Source organism: Helicoverpa armigera, chromosome 12 (genome assembly GCF_030705265.1).
Source record: "Helicoverpa armigera isolate CAAS_96S chromosome 12, ASM3070526v1, whole genome shotgun sequence".
Lineage (NCBI taxonomy): Eukaryota > Metazoa > Arthropoda > Insecta > Lepidoptera > Noctuidae > Helicoverpa > Helicoverpa armigera.
This window is the reverse complement of record NC_087131.1, coordinates 1,895,486-1,916,410: the sequence shown is the minus strand read 5'-3', so window position 1 is coordinate 1,916,410 and position 20,925 is coordinate 1,895,486. Positions and strand designations below refer to the sequence as shown.

General features: G+C 34.5%; 1 protein-coding gene across 1 annotated transcript; it reads right to left on the bottom strand.

The window, feature by feature from the left end:
- Positions 1 to 353: 353 nt before the first annotated feature.
- On the bottom strand, positions 354 to 19,070 carry LOC110378026 (aminopeptidase N). Its single transcript, XM_064037356.1, has 16 exons — positions 18,963 to 19,070; positions 13,911 to 14,382; positions 12,680 to 12,838; positions 12,001 to 12,315; positions 10,040 to 10,223; positions 8,530 to 8,683; positions 6,228 to 6,309; positions 5,734 to 5,917; positions 4,652 to 4,847; positions 4,204 to 4,343; positions 2,638 to 2,772; positions 2,171 to 2,351; positions 1,757 to 1,931; positions 1,327 to 1,473; positions 1,073 to 1,151; positions 354 to 934 (listed from the first exon to the last, which is right to left on the bottom strand). The coding sequence occupies exons 2-16, from the start codon at positions 14,378 to 14,380 to the stop codon at positions 710 to 712; spliced, it is 2,826 nt and encodes a 941-aa protein (XP_063893426.1). The 5' UTR covers positions 14,381 to 14,382; positions 18,963 to 19,070; the 3' UTR covers positions 354 to 709.
- Between the last annotated feature and the right edge of the window lie 1,855 nt (positions 19,071 to 20,925).

The window sequence follows — 20,925 nt, the reverse complement described above, 5'->3', positions numbered from 1 at the left end:
TAATATGATGACTCACATCGGTTGTTCTTGAATGTTTGGGTAAAACCGAAAAATCTATGATGCATTTTTATACCAGCTTAAAACAGCGGATTTACTAGAATAATCTGTACTAATATAATAAAGAGAAAAAGTTCATTTGTTTGTACTTCCGAAACTACTGAACTAACTTAAACATTCTTTCCCTGTTAGAAAGCTACACTCTTCCCGGGTAACATGGGCTACATTTTATCCTAGTAGGTAAGCATCCTGGGCAACGGTTCCCAATAGATGCGGGTGAAACCGCGGGAAAACGACTAGTATTTCATTAATTCTCCGGTCTTGTGCACATAGAAAGGGATAATGAAAATACGTAGTACAAGTTTATTTTTATTTTATTTCAATAACTTGTCCTTCAGTTTTACAAAAGTGACAAAATATAAGTTCGTATAAAAATATCTTACATAAATATGTATTTGGTTGTCTATATTACACTCATGTTTTATTCACCCTAGGTTTCAGCTCTTGGCTATTATTTATGTATATCGATTTTCATATTAATGAAAAATCTTCTTTAATTCCTTCATTACAGTTTTTACAATACTAAATTTTTTTATACTTTAAACATCGATAAGTTAATATTTAACTCTTGTGCGTCAAGTGAATAATGTCAAAATATCAAGAAAAATTAAAACTTAACAAAAAAAAAGATAAAATTAATATAAAAGATAATTTAATGATTGTATATCGTCACAACGATAGAAATAAGTACTAGGAAACCAGAAACGAGCGCGGATGCGCCACTTTCACCATAGTTCGTCCTAAGCCAAGCTTCAACGATAGGTGCGTTTTGGGTGCTCCAAGTTATGGAGGCGGCAATATTCTCCTTGATACCGGCAATGGAAGCCAGCTCACCGGCTGTGAAGATGTTCTGGTAACGTTGTTCGAATGCCAGGACCTGTGGACAGAGAAGAAGTATGTTATGTGGGAAAGAGGTACGCTAAGTTGCGATAGTTATGGCTTACAAAATTATAAAAAATACTTTCGATGAGTATTACTGTTTTCTTTTTAGTCATGATAAATAAATGGTGCATACCTGATCATAATCAGCCTGGCTCGTCAGTCTTCTGGAGAGAGCGTTCAAGATGTTGGTGGTTCCAGTCAAGCCTTGTACTCTGTAAATAACAATAAAATTACTCGCTAAACTGTACTTCTTTATTTGATTATTCTATTACAAAGTGCTTATCATCATCTCCCGAGCCTTTTCCCAACTATGTTGGCGTCGAGCAAGGAGCGACTGTCTATGCAAAGTACTATGGTAAATACACTTTGGTGTCCAATATTTCTTACCTAGGCTGGATGGCAGCGAAGTTCTCAATAATGAACTCGAAAGCTGCCTGAGTACTGTTGGGGCTGGCATTGATGACTGACACCAAGATGGTGTGTCTATCTTGATCCCTCACTGCAGAGTCGTCACTGATCACCTGGTTCATGTAGCTGGTGGATAGAAACAGTAATTATATTTGAGACTGTTAATCTAACATGAGCACCAATATTATATTTATTGGAGAAGTTATTGACTTTTACGAGCGTGCTAGGTTGTTCGGCTTCCAAGCTTATTTCCTGTCATAATTAAGACAAATAGGAATTCTGTTGCAATAAGTATCTCTCAACAGTTTTATTAAAAAAAAATATTTAATGAATCTATTTAACAGAAAGAATAAAGTATTTTAAACAATGACTTCCCAAAGAACTTTTAATGAAGTAAACAATAACTTACAAAGCACGTCTTTCTTCATTAGAAGTGCACCCAAGAGCGTTCAGCAAGATAGACTGTTCACTGGAGTCAGAGGTTGCCAAGTATCTGTCCCATAGGAAGTTGAAGTTCTCCACACTGCCTCCGCGAAGACCGGAGCAGAAGACCAGGGTTTGGATGTCAGCATTCAAGGGCTGGCCTATGAAAGATTTTAGAAATTGAAACTTGGATTTTTGGGAATTTTAAGGTCAAGAGAAGGTTCTGAGGCCTTTTTAGACACAGTTATAAATAAATGTAACTTGGTAGTCGTAAGGCCTATAAGTAAATCTATCAGAACATGGTAATATCATTCACAAAAGAGTACCCAAAAATGTCACAATGCAAACATCAACATTGAAGAAAAACAGATGCATTTATCAATCGTTTAAGAAGACTTACTTTCGTCAGTTCTGAATCTTTCAAGCAGCGTCTGGGCAGTGCTAATGCAAGCAGGATTGCCATGACGGCAGTTCAGATCCAAAATAATATTCCTGTGGTAAGGAGTCACGAATTCTTCGTCTTGTGATGCCTCGAAGCCAAGTTGTTGGTAAAGAGGAGCTGATAGGTCCAGGAGATATCTCTATTTGAAACAAGAAATGGTTTATTAAATAAGCCGGTAGAATTCATGTTATGTTAGTAGATTTTACGATTCATGTGACTATTTTACTCACACCTTTCATTAAAGGTGGTTAAGCTCGCATAAGATATTTTTCAGTAACATAAATAAATCTGAATAAATACAATATTATTTGTTGAACAATATATTATAAAGTTTACATATAAAAATATATTAACTGTTTCAGAGATAAAGGTGACGTCTCAAACAAGTTAATGTTGCTAAAATTCGTGAAGAAAGGTATATTTACCTGGAAGAGGCCGTAAGCAGGAGAAGAACTGAGCACGGTGTCGAGGTAAGTAAAGGCAGGGTTGGCAGCTCCCCACGGTATGTAGTCACTCTCCTTCACCAGGTAGCTAGAGATGGTGAAGGGGTACTCGTAGTTCTGTCAAGAAATTAAGTTTTATTAATAAAGAAAACAGTTTGTTGTTTGTGAGAGAAAGAGATTTTGCTATGTCACGTCGTCGCGTCATCAAAAAGAGCTATTTAAATTTTATTTCAATTTCGAATCTTAAAGGCATCAATTGCAACCTAATGGCAACCTTTTGTCGAGGCAGTTAAAAATTAAGAGGTTTACTTTTTCATTAGCTACTACAAATTCCTTACAGACCCTACACCTGTGAGTATGAATCTTACAACACTATCTCTTCTAAAAGGACAAAGGCCTACGTAAGCTTACACAACCTGAAAAGCCTGTACTCCCATTGCGATGCCATCTAATATTCTCAGAAGGAATAGTAAAAGATCTTCCATTCACATGTATTAGCAAAATGTTCTCGTTTGCCTATAAGTACTACCTTTACTTATATAGTACATATACTCGGGATCCTCAAAGCTACGTAGATTGAATGTGTCGGTGCGTCTTGATAGAATTTGCATTGCAACTATTGGGAATATGCATCGATTCATTGAGACTTCTTTTGGTATCCTTATATTTTACGTCTTAGGTCATTGAAAAAAAAATATTGTTAAAATAATAAAAAGCAAACTGGACAAAAAAACCCGTTCTTACCTTTTGTATCTACTTTGAAGTTACTTACTTGAGATCTATCCCACCGAAGGCATACAAAACAAATAAAAACAGGATAAGAATCACTAACACAATAAAACTAACTATGACATAAATACGAACTACACAAAAGCCTACAATGTTTCTAAAATACTACAGCCAATTAGAACAAATCTGAAACTCTACCATTCAAAGTGTAAAGCATAATCTGTCGCGTTTTCGTATATGACTTAATATTTCACCCCCAGGGAAGTGGGTCCAGAATATGTAAGACCCTCTTGGCCACAAGAACAAAGTCGTCAATGTACACGGAGTTTCATAAAAACTTGGCCAATGCTCTCAGCCTCGTGCAATTTGTATAGAACAAGTTGCACCGAGTCGGCTGAAACAGAATCTTGTTACTATTCCGTTGGAGCCAGCAGTTAATATTGCAAGCCACAATCCTGTTTTATTCCACTCCAATTATCGCCACGAATTGAAATACCTTTGTGCGCTCGCAGTAAATGAAAAAAGAGAATGCAATATTATAAAGAACTTTTGTGCAGTGGGTCGTAGGAATTGGGTCATTTTTTTTCAATAGTAGTGCCAGAAATAAGTCTGTGGTTTGATTCTATAGGTAAAAACATCTTACCTAAAAATGTTGTGCTTAAACGTTTTTCTAAAAGACATCTTTAGATATCCAGCAAGCTCTACGGGATTTACGACGTTTTAAATGTGTGTCTTGAGAGTTGGTTTGCTATTTTCCAATCAAGTTATTGCCTGACAAACCTTCAGCTAACTACGAATATAAATAAATGTTTTTCTTACCAAGCGACCATTCCTGGCTAGATTGAAGGAGTCGTCTAAGATCTGAGCACGGTTCAACACGTGGATTGTCTCGTGGGAACTGTTGAGGACTCTGGCTAATGCCGCCCAGTTCGATGGCTCGTAGTTTACTCTGTAGTAACCTGAAAAAGAATAACCAATTAGGAAAAAATCAAGTATTGTCCTTCAGGTCTATCTAACGCCAATAAGGTTAATTCTTGGCAATTTTTTACCTTACACTTTGCTAAAAGTGATAAAAAATTTAGGACACTGTCAGTTGTCCCATGTGAAGCTAATGGCAAGTCCTAAGTTCTGATTTCTTCTCATAACTTAAAACTTTCCGATAAAAGTTTTGTTCCACTAACTAATGGTAAGTAAATAAAAGTCAAGGTAGAGACTACTAGTAGTACCTACTAAACATACACACATTTTATTATTATATCACATTTACCTGTCTGCTGCTTATTAATGATGAACCACTCAGCGTTCGACAGTCCAGGAATATCAAAAGACCTCGCGGGGAAGGTAGGAGGAACCCAATCTTGGGGACTGGTGTCACTGAAGTCAGGGTTGGTAGATAGGACCCAGTTGATAGGCACGTGCCAACGGTCTGTGAGCCTCTGGCTTCTGTCTGTCAGGAAACGTTCCTGGGAACAAATTGTTTTATTACTAGGTATGCATTGTCTCTAGAAGTTACAAAGAGGCTTTTTAGATTCAACCAAGACTATATCTATAGGTACTTTGTTCTGTTATGTTGGTTCGTCTTCATGTAGTCGTGGATCTAAATCAAAATTACTTGCGTGGTTGCAGTAGACAACGAAAACTAATCAAGAATTTGTAATCGGACGTAACCAACTTTACTTATTTTAATCTTATCAAACGCATTTTTTTTGCATTTTACCATTAACAATATAATTGCGATTTAATTTTTTGGTGGCTTGACGAAACATATTTTAGACATGACTATCAACCAGATGAACTTGTAATTAAAAGTATAATAAGTATTGAAAAAGTCATTCTATTTTTTGCAAATACTTATATTTATATACAGAAGTATGTTTTGAAATAATATAGGCTACCTAGACTACTATAATAAAGTAGAATAAAACAATGCCTGCGTAATAAGCTTGAGACAGATCCAACCTGCTCTGGATTCATTGTTAGTTATGCTTTATTACGTGGGCTGCATACCTGGGACTTATTACTAGAACTAACGTAAAAAATAAAGTTGGCAGAGAGACATCCAAGGTACATATTATGTTTTTAGTTAGAAGGTTATTCAAACTGGTTATTCAAACAGCTGGTACCACAGTTTCAATACTGAATATCGAAAAAATATTTAATCAAAACTTGATACGTATGATTTTGTATATGTATCTACCTATTCATAATTTGAGAGAGAAAAGTCAAAGTATAGTGTAGCCAGAAGAAATAAAGTCCAATTTACCTTATGTTGTAACTTATAACCGTTCATATTTTGCTTTAAAAGAAAGGTTACTTTAAAATTGTAAACAATGTACAGTAAATATTTACCTGTTCAACAACAATAGACTGGGCAGTGGGTGCGCTCCTAGTGACCGTCAGGACTGGGAAGCCACCCTGGTTGACCCAGCGCTGCATGATGGTGTTGACTGGGAAGCCAATGCTATGGGAAGACTGGTCTAGAGCCTGCTGGAGAGCAGCGTAGAGGTTCAAAGGTGAGGCTGCGTCACGGGTGCTGAGAGGACATTAGAAATGAGTCAGGTGTTTTCAGTAGTTCCTGCATTGAATGTTAAGTTTAGTTCTTCTGTATTGGTTTTATTTTTACTCTATTATTCTATTTATTAGCAAAATGAGTTGAGTTGAGATGGTAGCCTAAGAATGCGGAACATGCTTGTTCCCAATTTTTTTGTGTGATTGTAAATAGTTATCCATTAGGAAAGGCAGTCCCATATTATTAAATCACATTAGTATTTTTTTTATATTATTAGTCAGTTTGTTATATAGTCTACACAATACCTAGAATTTGGTCTGCTTTAGTAACTTACTTGTTGCGTATGTAGATGACAAGACCTTGTCTGAATACTTCAGGAGTGAGGAAGTGTTGCATCATGCGAATCACGGAACCAGCTGTGGGGAAAAAATGCCCATTAGGTACAGCCAAATCATCATGCCTAGTTAGAAACGTAAAGGTTTGTGATGTTATGGTGAAATTTCACTATAGTGACTCCTATGTGGCACAGAAGTGCAGTGCTAAGGTTTCTATTTCACCTAAGAACTGAAACTATTGTGCGCAACACCCTTTATGTTTGCAAAGTGAATCAAAGTGAACTTCAGGCAGTGCGCCAGCAATCATGTTGGACAACAAAATAACTTATTCACACAATTTTTATTGATATAGAGGTAAATAAAATAACACATGACCCATGTTAAGAACCGTCACTTGTAGCTTCTAAAGCGGTCCAGACTCGTATAAACAGGTAATTTAAAAACCTTTGAGGCGCTTCTGTAGTATCTCAAGCGACCCAGACCTTTATAAGACATGTCATTTAAAAATCTTTGAATAGTCTGAATTTGAGTAGACTATTTCCATTTATGCAGCCATGTATTTTAACTTAATCGAGTCGTATTGGCATCTCATTTCTCTACATATCATATTGACGTATCCAATATCAAGAACGCCAATATTTAGATGTAAAACTGCAAGATGATAAACCAATGAGGCTTTGAAAGCTCGCTATGAAACATATAAAATCTTTATACATATGTTCTTTCATTATTTGTTCTTTTGGTATCAAATAATAGAATATGGATTATTATTTGTCATATTTGCAATCTGCAGTAAATAATCTAGATATAATGAAACTGTGTCAAGTTTGTCAATTAAGGGTTCGTAAAGATTTTTGACACAAAAGAGGAATGAAATAATACTGATTTTGAAAAGTCACTTAGTTAAAGGCAAAAGATCAAGCATACTTTCTCTCAATTTAATAACAGGAATATGTATTTTATTTACTCTACCAAGCGACTATTTTAAATAGAGTTTAACCAAGTACAATATGGGCCTTAGTTAATAAGAATAAAATATCCTACAGTCGTCATGACGTCACAACAAAAAATACAAAAAGATTCCTAAAACATTTTCTATTCCATAAAACAATACAAGATTATTGTACCATTATAACGAACAGTTTCAAAATGAGTTTCACATGTCAGTTGTTCAGATAACTCACATTCGATATTGTTATGATAAAGTTCTGTATCATAGTTTCTCAATTCTGATAACGAGTGTGTTTCGCGAAATATATCGTGTTGGGGCCATAGAGTCAGCGGTAGTTGAATGATACGAGGTATACATGTAAACTTTTAAATATTTTTTTTACCTAAAAGGCTCGGGAGATGATGATGAATGGGAATATCAGATCAAAACAGTTCTTGCTGTTCTTTTTTCAAAATGCCTACACAATCTTGTTAAGTACCTACCGACTTCCGTAATAAAAAAAAAACGATAAGAAAAATCCCTCGCGAGATAAAACTATTCGTTAAGATTTTAATTTATTACTGAAAAACCCATGTACCCATATCTATATCTAAGAAATAAATCGAGATCCTGCTCTCTGATTTTATGGCCTAATCGATTCCAATGCGAATTGACGTGAATTCTTCGTCACTCGAGATTAGACGCATGATTTATCTCGCACGTAAAATACGAGTTCTAACTAGAAACGGAACTACATAGCTGACAGATGCGCAATGAAACAAAAGAGAATCGTATGTACGACAAAAACTATAAAACGAAGAAACTATCGACCATTCATCATCATGGTGTATTGAGGAAAAAGGAATACTATTTATCTTAGCAGATTATTTACGGTGAGTTTCTGTAATCCATTAACTTGCGAGTGGAGGTTGAAATTTGATATAATTTATCACTATTAAATTTTGATACTAGCTCAATAGCTTATGTCAAAAATTTCTAATCACAAGTAAATGGATAGATCGATTATAGAAATCTGCCGTTAGAGAGACTTAGTAATTTATCATCTACGAGTATATTATACAAACGTGTCGGTACTTGATCAAAGACTGATAAAGTTATTACCTTAGTACCTATGAATAGTTTCGATTGTAAAACAAAATATACATTTTCCAGAAAAATCTACTTCAAACTATTTCAAACTGAGAATAAGTCAGAAGTTAAAATGGTAAAGGTTTGATTGGAACAATTGGAAACAATTCACTGTTTATTCCTTTGTAATATGAGAAGGTCCTTATCCATTTGCCAACGTCCTATTCATACACAGGCCTCTATATTAATTTAAGGTTCCATTCTTCGACCACACTACTCACATTTCTGATAAGCAACAGCGTTGAAAGTCCCGAGGATCTGGGAAGGCGTGTACACCTCATGCGTCATGGGGTTGACGCTGGCAACAGCATCAGATTGGAACACGTTCTGCAGAGCCAGCACAAACTGGTCCATCATACGCCATTCTGGTCTCACCTGGAATATTGGGAATGACTTCACTGGTCTTCCAAGAAGATTTTGTAGAAGACGAAGTTAGATTGTTAAATAAAATTATGAAATGAAATGAAATGAAATGAAATGAAATGAAATGAAATGAAATGAAATGAAATGAAATGAAATGAAATGAAATGAAATTGTTTATTTTGCAAGTTGGACATTACATCACTTTTACACGTCATTTTAAGAACGCTGAGGCCGGCATTTCCTAACTGACTGATCCCTGAGAAGAAACGCCGAAACAAACTCAAGGGTCATAGTCTCTTTTAAAGTCCAAACATGTTATAAATGAAATAATTATGTGTGAGTGTCACCATGTACGCGGTCTGGAATGGCCTTTTGAGGAAAGAGCCACATCAGGCTGGAGCTGACCAGTCCCAACAGACGGCACGCATGCATCAGTCGTCGTGTAGCTCAACCATATCTTAGGGAGCTCAACGACCTGTCACACGACGATACCAGATCTGCAGAACATTTGCGTAGGCCATTTAAAAATACTCAAACCCGCCAGACAGTATTTATGTTATAAGAATATATAATGTTGCTCGCATACACGATACTCACATTCACAATAATAATAATAAATTAAAAAAATAAATTAAAAAAAAAAAAAAAAATACAATTATAACATATAAATGTCAATAAAAAGAATGTCATTAATAAAAGTTATCTGATGATAATAATATTTAAATGTCAAAAGTAACAATACACAGGCATTTAAAAAGATATCACTCACTAAGCGAGCAGCTCATTCCCAAGCTTCTTTATCATTTAAATAATCAGATATTTTGTAATATCCTTTTTTCAAGAGTTTGGATTTTATATGATTTTTAAATTTCCTGATAGGTAAGTCACGAACCGCTTTGGGAAGTTTATTGTAAAAGCGTATACATTGACCCATGAACGAGTTGCTTACTCTGTGGAGGCGAGTAGCATGTACAGCGAGATTATGTTTATTCCTAGTATTTATGCTATGAACATCAGACATTTGAACAAAGTTAGAAATGTTTTTACGAACGTACATTATATTAACGTACATTATATTATATATGTAGATACTTTCTGACAGAAAATATTCTTTGGTAGTTCTAAAAAACGATTACATCCTTATGTTTAATAGGTCTTTTGGAGTTCATACACATACGCGTAGCTGTAAAATATAGTAGTCTATGGGAACTGAATTAAAAAAAGTGTTTACAAAACTACTACTAGTTAATGGTTTAACTAAGATGTTAAAAAATTACCTCAATTAAGATAATTTTAAATTATACCAATAACTAAATTATATATCTTTATCTCACTTAAAAAATACATAAATACATCAGGTATACTAACCAAATCAGTAGCAAAATTCTCGAAGAAGTTAGCAAAACCTTCGTTGAGCCACGTGTATGTCCAGGACAGGGGCCCCACTTCGTTACCGAACCACTGGTGAACGTTCTCGTGGCAAATGATCCTGCCTACATTCTGTCTGACTGCTGTTGTTGTCACTCCGTCTGTTACTAGAAGTGCTACTTCTCTGTAGAACAAAGAAACTTATTATTAACCACATAACAGTAAAGAAGAAAGTTTGTCCATGGAGGTTCCTACTTCTTGTTATGGTGCCATCTCCTGCAGGAGGTCGACTATCAGTACTGTTATTTTGATTCTAGACACAGGCGCGCATAATTTGAAACTATGTTCTAAGATTGCTTATTTTCTCCAAAAGATCCATTTCCTAAAATCGCGCAATGCTTAATACGTCGATGACTTGGTTAGGAATTTCAACAAGTCAGTACAAATGTGCGAGACGCCACCAGTTAATTTTCGACGAGATCTGGATGAGATGTCATTAATGTGCCGTGAATTCTATTTTTTATTTTAATACTGTGCCTAAAATTAAGTGAGAATTTTAGGCTCTATCTCTCACTTAGACCCGAGCGATTATAAAGTGTCGGAGCATAATATGAAAAGCAAACATTGATCTACAGTAAACAGACAGACAGCTATATTTCCTATCCTGACTTGCAGATAGGTTTTACGAGCGGCTTATGAAACACTCAACTGGATTTCTACTCAGTATTTATGGAATAAATAAGTTTATTGCTGTTCCTTCTCAAGTTAGTGGCACTTTGGGAGCATTAACTGCTCTTGATGTCAACAATGTTGTGAGATTAGAAAGGATTTCTTTGAAATGTTTGGGAAAATCCAGGAAATTTGTGTAGCTTAGGATTTTTTTTGTCAATTTTACAGTAAAGAGATGCACATATTCAAATGGCTGTTAGCTCAGAGAATTTATATTTATCTTGCGCTTAATGAAACAGATCACAATGCACTTATAGTACGTTAATATTTTGTTAATTTTCCAGGGGGTTATTTCCACGTAAGAGTTTTTTGTTTGCCCGTCATGATCAAATATAAAACTTTCATGTTCCTAATTATCTGGTTTCAAAAATGCAGCTTCTAATTTATAGAAATGGATTTTTTATACACGGTTATGCTGATCAAACACAGCTAAATATCATAAAGATAAAATAATGACCGAATAAAATAAATCCTTGAATTTATTTGTTGGAGATAAGCGTCAGTTTTCAAGTCCACGATACTTGTACCAACTGCTCGCTTATGACGTTTTATGATGACTATTGACAGACGATAAGATGCCATAAACTGTAGTATTTATGGCCTATAATAAAATATTTTCTCCTCTGCTTCGTAAGTACATTAACACTTATTTTATTGCCGTTTTTACGGATCTCTGTAATTACACGCCATTGAAATATGCACCACATCTTCTGTGCAATAAAGTTCAAAATAGGGCTTTTGCAAAGATCAATTTTCATTCTTATTAATTTTGTACAAAGTAATGAAAGTATAAGAACAATAAATAAGCAATATCAGATCTTTAATATCCTGATATTAAGAGCTTTTGCTGAAGAATTTTCGAATGGCATGTCATTTAAAATTAATGAAATAAAAAATTCTAATGCTTTTCTATTCTTTCAAAGTTAATTCATTTAGTTTCAGTCATATGTTGTCCTTATTTTTGTTACGTGAAGTTTTGCCGTTAACTCTTATTATCGCAATAGGTCCCGCTACTCATAAGTTTTTATTTCATACCTATTTCAGCAAAATTGTAACTACGATGTTTCGTATTGAAACTCAGTTGCACCTTCGGTTGTTGCCTTTGGGAGAATCCGATATTCTAAAACGACTTTTTTATTTCAAACAGGACTATAGAACCCTTTTTGAATCGTCAAGCTTGCTGTATCTATCAGCATTCTCTACTTATTCTTCCAAAGTAAGTAACTACAAACCTGTAGATAACCAGACCCCAATTCTCCATAGCACCAGCAGCGAAATCAGGTACGGCCACCTTATCCATCTTCGGGAACTCATAGTTGAACTCAGTGTATCTCTCCAAAGCCGCCATGTTCTGCTGTCCAAAGGTCAGGGCGAACTCAGCAGTATTCTGAGTACCAGGTCTGGAGTAGACCCTGAAGGGGACGCGGTAGAGAGGGTTCACGTTGTTCTCGATGGCAACGAAGTTGGAGACCAGGTACGCGATGAGATATGTGGACATGATGAGGGTGTCTTGGAACTCGTGCTTCACGTATCCGGCTACGTCTTCTCTGTAACAAAAATTGAAATATCATCACCTCAGCTCCTCATAGGTCCAGTGAAAACCAGCGTCAGGCACTAGCTAATAATAAGGCATAATACTGAACTGGATGTTTTTGACCTATTGTTATTTTTGTACTTTTTATTCTATGTGATGTATGTCTTGTATTGTATCAATAAATTATTTTTTATTCTTCTATATTTTTTTCAAAAGTGGGAACCCACATGACGGTTCTATTGACACACTGCTCATAGCTTATCTTTGAACTAAACTTTGAAATCAACTTTTTACTATAACATTTTAGATCTTATTTTTAATTTATCCCATCTGAGTGTGGTCATTATTCGATTCTATTCTATTCTATTCAAACTTACTTGAGCAGATCAGTCCTCAAAGGCATGTTACTTCTGACGACGGTATAAGATGCTGGGGCATATATGGTAGTTCTGAAGACGGCCTTGAGAGCCGGTTCATCATAGCAGGGGAACGCGCGACGAGCGAACGTAGGCTGCAGTTGTGATGTGATCAGTCTCCTGTAATTTTGAAATGGGATTAGAATCTTCTGGAAATATGTGCTTTAGGGGTGTTGGTATAAGGATCAAAATTGAATGAGTTTTGGGGTGTTTTTTGGTTTCGATTGTACTTGCATATATCATTAAAATATGGTATTTAGAGGTTTTGTATGTGTGAGTTAGTAAGTTATCATTATCTGGTATAGAAGTAATCAAAGCATGGTTTAACGCTAAAAGTTTTGTTGCTTTGCGGAAAATGGTAATTGATGAACTAGTGTAAAATACAAAAATGTTTTATTTCTGTACCAAAAGTATGATGCTATATTTTTAGGCTAGTGTATGTTTTTGAAACAAGTGAAGATATACTTTATTTAGACATGTTTGACGACGAGGTTAAGTAAAAGATGCATGAAACTAAAGGGGCAAAAAAATTACCTAAAAAAAGAACAAAAAAAAAATACATTTTGAAACCAAAAGTTAAATATAGTTATGAAATAACAAGTTGCACAAACTAAATAAAACATAGGACTAGCAGAATGTATTATTAACAGAATTGTAACACAGAAAATACGTGATACTTATACATAGTTGAAAACCCAATTTTGTTTTCTTAAAATATTGTAAAGCTCAGCGTTATTTAGAAACAGAGACTGCACAATGTGAATAATGCATTATGTATGAGAGGTGGCACACAACTTTTATTATATTTTCTTTGTGCACTTCATTTTTGATGAAATCTTACGTAGACTTCTATTTGGGTTTTTACAGGTTCCAAAATTAAGAAAAAACTGCTTTGTTTGTTATTGTTCAGTGCACAAGTGACCTAGATTATAATTGACATAAATTACCTAGTCCTATACTGATTGATGCAAAATATTGTAAACAACAACTAAAAGAGTCTAGCCGTATTAAATAGTAGGTATAAAAGATTATACGTCAGATCTAAGAGTCCAAACCATAAGTTAAGTCTGCATATAAAACTGCCGAAAGTATGGTATTGATAAAAACTATTACCACATTTAGTTATTTTAATGAGTACAAACAAAAATGCTTAAACCTCAACCAAAAGCATTAATCATCAAAAAATACTTACTGCTCTTGACCGTTGTTTTCATATTTCGATAAGTAAATACCGAACATATTTTCAGCGTAATGGCCAACGTATTCAATCTCTATAGTGTGCGGTTGGAGGATTGTCATAGTTTGGTTTAAATTAATCCTCAATAAATGAGTGTCATCAGTGGCCAATGTGGAGGAAGCGTATATATTGATATTTGGAACCCTGTCACTGTAAACTCGAATGGTATCGGCGTTTACATTCATAGCCATGGCATGAAGAACAATTTGATTGGTGGTTGTTTTAGGCAGGATACGGATGGAGACGATTCCTCTGAAGTTCTCCTCATTGTCAGGGTTGAGGAAGAGGCGGACGTCGTAGAAGGTTGGGACGGTGTCAGAAGGTAAGACGTAGGTGGCCGCTAAGTTTCTGTTGTCCACTACTGGGGCTGTGAGGGGTCCGGCGAAAGCCGACCCGATAAGGGTGAGTAGTGCCAGTAAATACATTTCTGGAAAGGAGAAAAAACTGTTAATAAATATGTAAGTTAGACTGTCTATTAATACGTATCTAAGATCTCTTTAATATTAACTTTCATCTATCTCTCTAGCCTTTTCCCAACTGAGTCGGGGTCGGCGTCCAGGCTAACCAAATGCTGCTGAGTACCTACATGATGTTTTCATTTTAAATTCTAATAGCCAGTATATATAACTGCTTAGACTTTTTAATAGAAGGAATGCAAATTGAATGAAAGGTCGTTTGAAGACTCAACAATTTACCAACAATATGTATGTATATTAGTAGGTGTCATCATGGTTTGTATAAAAGAGACGTAGGAAAATCCAGAATGAATCATTCAAGCCGGAAATCGCTGTCTACCTCAAAACTGTTTCATAAAGATAACAAACAAACTTAGAGGCATACTACAACTCTTAAGAATACTATTACTGTTACAGCCTTTTTATCGTCCCACTGCTGGGCACAGGCCTCCTCTCACACTGAGAAGGATTGAGCGAAAATCACCACGCTTGCTCAATGCGGGTTGGTGATTTCAGATTTATAGTCCAGGTTTCCTCAAGATGTTTTCCTTCACCTTTTTTATCAGCCATTGGTATCTAATATTACTTACAACTCTTAAGAATACCAGCATCATATTCACCAAAACAATAACAATCTCCCAAATATAAAATATGCCTTTCCACATACGTAACTGAAATTCAACCATTCTACTGCACCTATCTCAAAACCGGCTCAATCCAGCTGCATATATTATTATTTCAAAGTGTTTGTTAGTAACACAGTCACGTCCCAAGAGAGTGCACCTCCGAATTTGCATTGATGATGTCTTCAAGTAGTTAGCTCTTGGTGAATGTGGAAGCAGTCACGTGACTTGAAATTTGTGTACCCTCTAATATGTAGTAGGTTTTACTAAGAGTTTTCTTCGTATGAGGATAGGCTAAACTCATTCCCCTGTATATAAACTATTTTACAAACATGGCAAATTCAAATACTTTTTGCAGAATTTTCTTAGGGACTTAGATATTGTTCTTTGTGCAACCACTAGTAGGTACAGTCAACTTCAGGTCAGTGGTAACAGTTTTATAGAAAAATCGTACTTATTACTATTGAGTTAAGGTGCATGACAGTTACCACTGATGTGCAGTCTACCGTACCTACTGCTTGCATGTAATGTACTAGGGGTTATCCGTGGTATATCTCGTATAGAGATGGAGTTTATGTGTGTGTTCATCTTACAAACATAACACATTTTCTATCATAATAATCAGAATTAAACGTTTAATTAATAGAAAAATGGACGTGAGAACTCATGTTTGTAGTCTCTTGCGTTTTTACGATGACACATGATGGATCAGAATTGGATTGAACTATGGCCTTCTCCATAGATCAATTGCGCGACGATGCATAAGACATCAGTAGCGTTAAATAGTTTATCAAAATGCAAGTCAAATCGAAAAGTAGAGTGATGGAAACATGATTTTTACATAAAATCGCTGCTTAACTTGACCTATTAATGCTGATTCTGCTTAATTTGTAATCAATTGTGTACCTACGTATTAAAGATTGTTTATCTTGTAATGTGATTACCTCAATCTAAATCTATAATCATGGGAATAATTTGAATTAATTAGAATATTCCTACCATGCCTAGCCAAATTAAAATATGTATTTATCCCTTTTGTTTTTAATATATCGAAAATAATAAGAATACAACATTTGAAAGATATTTTTATGCTTCCAATTCGACTAAAATTGTTGTAATAAGCAAAGTTCGTTTCAAAATTGCAACTCCAATTTTTTTTGTTGGTATTTTGATGCTAAAATAAAAAGTTAGTCGGGAAGGTAAAACCTACACAATACTCAAATACAGAAGTAATACCGATACTGAAGTATAAAGTTTGATTCCACATCTTACTCTAAGAAAATATCCCATATCGATATTTCGTAGGTACACTAATCTAGCATTGTACAGTTTGACATAGATTATCGCGATAAGCTACAAGACGGCGCATACCTACATCGATATCGAATATCGAAATACATCGATAAGATACAAACTATCCACTTGAAGCCGCTCAATACAGTTACACAATCGATTTGGGAATTCAGTCTAAATACCTGAATAATTTGGGAAAATGCGAGCCAATTAAAAGTTGTAAAACCTGATGATTTGAGGAAAATTGGTAAAGATTAATTTTTATTAGTCTTTATGATAACGATCGTCTGGGAAAGTATGGCATTGTCTGTGCCTATTTTTGGCACAAGGTAACGAGTTTTTTTTCACGAGTATTTTCGCAAACAAAATATATTAGCTACGTAAAATATTTCGAGCTAGGTATGTAATCTTTTATCAACATTCATACCCAAAATACACCTATTACATGTTGACTTTTTAACCGACTTCCCAAAAAGGACGAAATTCGCAATTCGTCGGGATCTTTATTTTTTATGATCACTTTATTTACCCAAAGTTAACGCATATTATGCATGCCTTGCAATCTAAAAAGCACTAGCAAAAAATTTGGTTAGCACTGTTTAACAAGAAACGGCTGACTATCTGATCGCGTCAATCCAGTTAGTAGCTAAAATTGTTAAAATTGCTGTCATTCAATTAAAACGACAAGGTACATAATTATTTAGACTACATAGATGCTCGTCACAGCAGCTTAGTATTAAATGACAACCGTGATGGCTTAAGATGCTAGACACAGAAATTCTCGCTGTCACGTAGACGTAAATGCCTATCTATCCACTAGGAATAAAGTAGCTATGTATTTATGCGAAAATATTTATCCATCGCGCTTTTATAAATCATTCTCGTCATCATTTTAAAAACTGTAAAAATGACTGTGACCTTATTATTTTTAGTTTTACAGCAGCTTAAGTCCTTAAATTATTATGTCCAGTACCATACCATAAGGTTTGAAAAAAATGAGACGATTCGCAAATGTATAGGTATCTGCATCTATGTTAACTAAATAAACATAAAGTCGATAACATCAATGTTCAGATAACGTTCTTCTTAGCTTTTGATCTGTTATCATGCTTGAAGATAAGGAAACTGCTGATAAAGTGAGAATAACGCCATCTGTGCGAATTTAGGGAAACAACTCTTTGTACCAGAGTCTGTTTTTCCAAGGGATAAAGAAATACTTTATGAAATATTTTACTATTATATACTGCTTGTGAAAGGGTTTTTACTTGATGATTACAAAGAGAAAACCAGTATTATGTTTTGCAATATTTTAAGTTATTATTATGTCCCTGTAATAATAGGGATGCCAAGCAATCGACTAAAGTTACAAGAATAGGTATTTTAAAATTAAGATATGAGTAGCATCAGGGGTATTGGGTTGCCCGGGTAACGTGGTTGAGGAGGTCACATAGGCAGTCGCTCCTTGTAAAGCACTGGTACTCAGCTGAATCCGGTTAGACTGGAAGCCGACCCCAACAAGGTTGGGAAAAAGGCTCGGAGGATGATGATGAGTAGCATCAGATATACCAATAAAGTACAAGTACACCGATAACAGTAACGTCCGTTTTTCTTAAAACAATACTTACTGTGAAAATAAACAATTGTTTAAAGAAAACTGACGTTTAAGCTGTCGGTAACTTGAGCCTAATATATATATATATATCAATATTGATGTAAATTATACATCGTCACCCAAACTCGTGAATATTTAGTGTTTATCTTCATTCATGTTATCCTAATTTACGATAATGATTACAAAAATTGTCTGCGGACTATCGTTATTATCTTCATAAAAATTATTGATAACGTATCTAAATAATGGATGTTTTATGCAAATACGTAAGTGCAAATGGCGGAATAGGTAATTTGACTGTATGGCTAGTCATCATTTGCCTTTTACCACTCTAACATAAATTAAGGTCGGGGAAATGTGGGAATCCATAAAATTACTCCCTATAACTCTGCAAAAGTTGACCGTGTTTCTTTTAAAAATATTGCTACAATTCAAATGGTCATCATCATCATCCTCCTGAGCTTATCCCAATTTTATTTGGGGTCAGCGCAGCATGTTTTGTTCTTCCAAACTCTATCCGCCGTCATCTCACAAGTAGGTACATAACATTTATTCTTGCCATATCGAATTTCACACAATGCATCCATCGTTTCTTTGGTCATCTCCTTCCACTTTATCCATTCACATTCATGCTTACAACATGATCCTCATTCCTCAACATTACTTGCTCGTGATACCAATCCAAAATGTTTGCTGTTTTTTTCTGTTCTTATTACACTATGCAAACCGAAGCATTGGATATACCGATTACCATTAAAAACGGCAATAAGACTCTGTTACAGGGCTAATCACAATATAATATAAGCTTTACCACTTTTTAGACAGACAGATAGTGTAATTTTTTAACTAGTTCATTTATGGACCTCTATATGTATATTCTAAGGGCCTGTGCTTTTGAAAAATCTTTACACCTGAAACTGTAAATTTAATCGCTAAAATCTAATAACTAGTATTCTTCCGTAGGTCATAAAATTAAGGACCTTATCTCATACCATATATATAAATAAAAAAAATGCAAACTCACCTATGTATTTACATGTACACTACTTAGGTAAAACTAAATAAATCGCCTACATATACTGTGGAACGTGGCTCTTTATCAAAACAATCAATTAATAAAAATTATTATCTTACATGATTAGTAAAGTCACATATTTTCATACTAATTTATACTATGGCGGTGCTTCTACATTTTGATACTTATGTAATTAAAGTAAGAGATTTAGTGGTCAAGACTTCTATTATTGAAAAATAATGAAAATATCATAAAAACCTTTTTTTTCTGCTATTAAGAAAAAAAAACATTTTTTCAAAACTCATTTGTGCAATTTTATGACATACGCACGAGTTTTTTTTAAATCAATAAAATTATTTTAAAAATACTAACTAACTTTTAACATAAAAATGGGATAACACTGTTAATGTTAATGGATCAGTTCAATTTCATTTTATATATGGACATTCTCAACGTAAAAACATACAGGTAGGTATGTAAATTTATATTATTTTATGAAAATTAAATAGAAACATCCTAAAAATATTATTTAAAAGATTTCCCATTTTGTAAAAACCATGACAACAGGTGTCAGACATAATTATCTAGATTTTAATCTGGATAGATACACGAATATCAGCAAAATCTTCTATTTTCCCAAGATTCAGAATTTTTCATAACAAAATATACCGCAGAATATTACAAAACTATCTATGAATGTATTATCGGCGGCATAATAAGGATTATCTTTATCTAAATGATTTTGATTAATGTTGGTTTATTTCTTTATTATAAGTAGGTGAATATTAAGTGTTTGATTATACTGGTACATTATAATATTCCTTCAATAACACTTATTACATTAGAAGAATACGAATATGTAGTTTTCTGTCTTCCCAATAGTAAGATGTGAAGGATGTGAATACACTAGTGGCTCCATCTAAAGGTCACTTAGGCTTAGACTGACCTCTGCTTAGTCATAGTATACGTTGGTAGATGTCGCTACTAGGATCGTTAGTAGTTATCAACTCTGGTCTCATATAAATCTAAGCAAATGAGACAATACTTTTTCTTTGGGAAAGAGGACCTTCCTAAATTATTTAATATTCATGTTGTCATGTCAAACACGCATGTAGATTATTTGAATGAATTCAAGATCTTTCTTATAAGACAAATACCCCTGCTTTTGAGACTTTCCATATGATTTTTTTTAAAAACCAAAAATCTACTGGCTTTACATTACTTACCACAAATTCTTGTATTAACTTGCTTCTTTCCAGAGATGCATTTTCGACCACTTAATTATCTAGATACACATGTATATTGACTTACATCTTATTCGTAAGAATGAGCAAAACTCCGAAGGTATGTTTAACAAAATCATTACTAAGTGGCACGTTTTAAAACAATAGTGTGATAAATAATGTATCTTAAGTGTGTTTCTACCGACTGTTGTACAAAGTAATTTAGTATCAGTCTATAAACATAAGTTACAAAGTAAACGTGGCTCTTAGTGCAGTTTATTATGATTCATTAATCATTATTATAAGTATCAATTATATCCATTGTTTGCGCCTGATCTCTCTCCGGTGGTGTCGAATTGCCGTCCCATCGGGCTATGAGAGTGAAGGAATAGGGAGTGCACCTGTGTCTGCGCAAATGCTTGTGCACTATAATATGTCCTAACCAGTTGGCTAATCTCTTAACATGAGAACAGCCGCCGTAGCCGATAATCGGCTAGAAGGACATTCATCATCATATAATTTTTACCTTATTCCTGAGAAAGAAAAAAAAACCTTACATGAAAAAAAACTGTCGCTTTTAAGAGTACCTGCACACTGCAAATTTTTATTTGGCCGACAGTTTGTTCGTGCTTTTAAATCAGTATGAAAATGAATGTTAGGACGCACATAAAAACGAACAGACGGACTAAAAACTATGTATGATTGAATTCACAATTTTCTTTAAAAAAAAACAACCATCCATGAGGGCA

Excerpts from the sequence above, each read along its gene's own strand:
- LOC110378026 (XM_064037356.1), bottom strand. The coding sequence starts at position 14,380 with ATGTATTTACTGGCACTACTCACCCTTATCGGGTCGGCTTTCGCCGGA. Across the intron at positions 10,224-12,000 it reads TGGGGTCTGGTTATCTACAG|AGAAGTAGCACTTCTAGTAA; the intron begins GTTTGTAGTTAC and ends TTTGTTCTACAG. Across the intron at positions 4,344-4,651 it reads CATTAATAAGCAGCAGACAG|GTTACTACAGAGTAAACTAC; the intron begins GTAAATGTGATA and ends ATTCTTTTTCAG.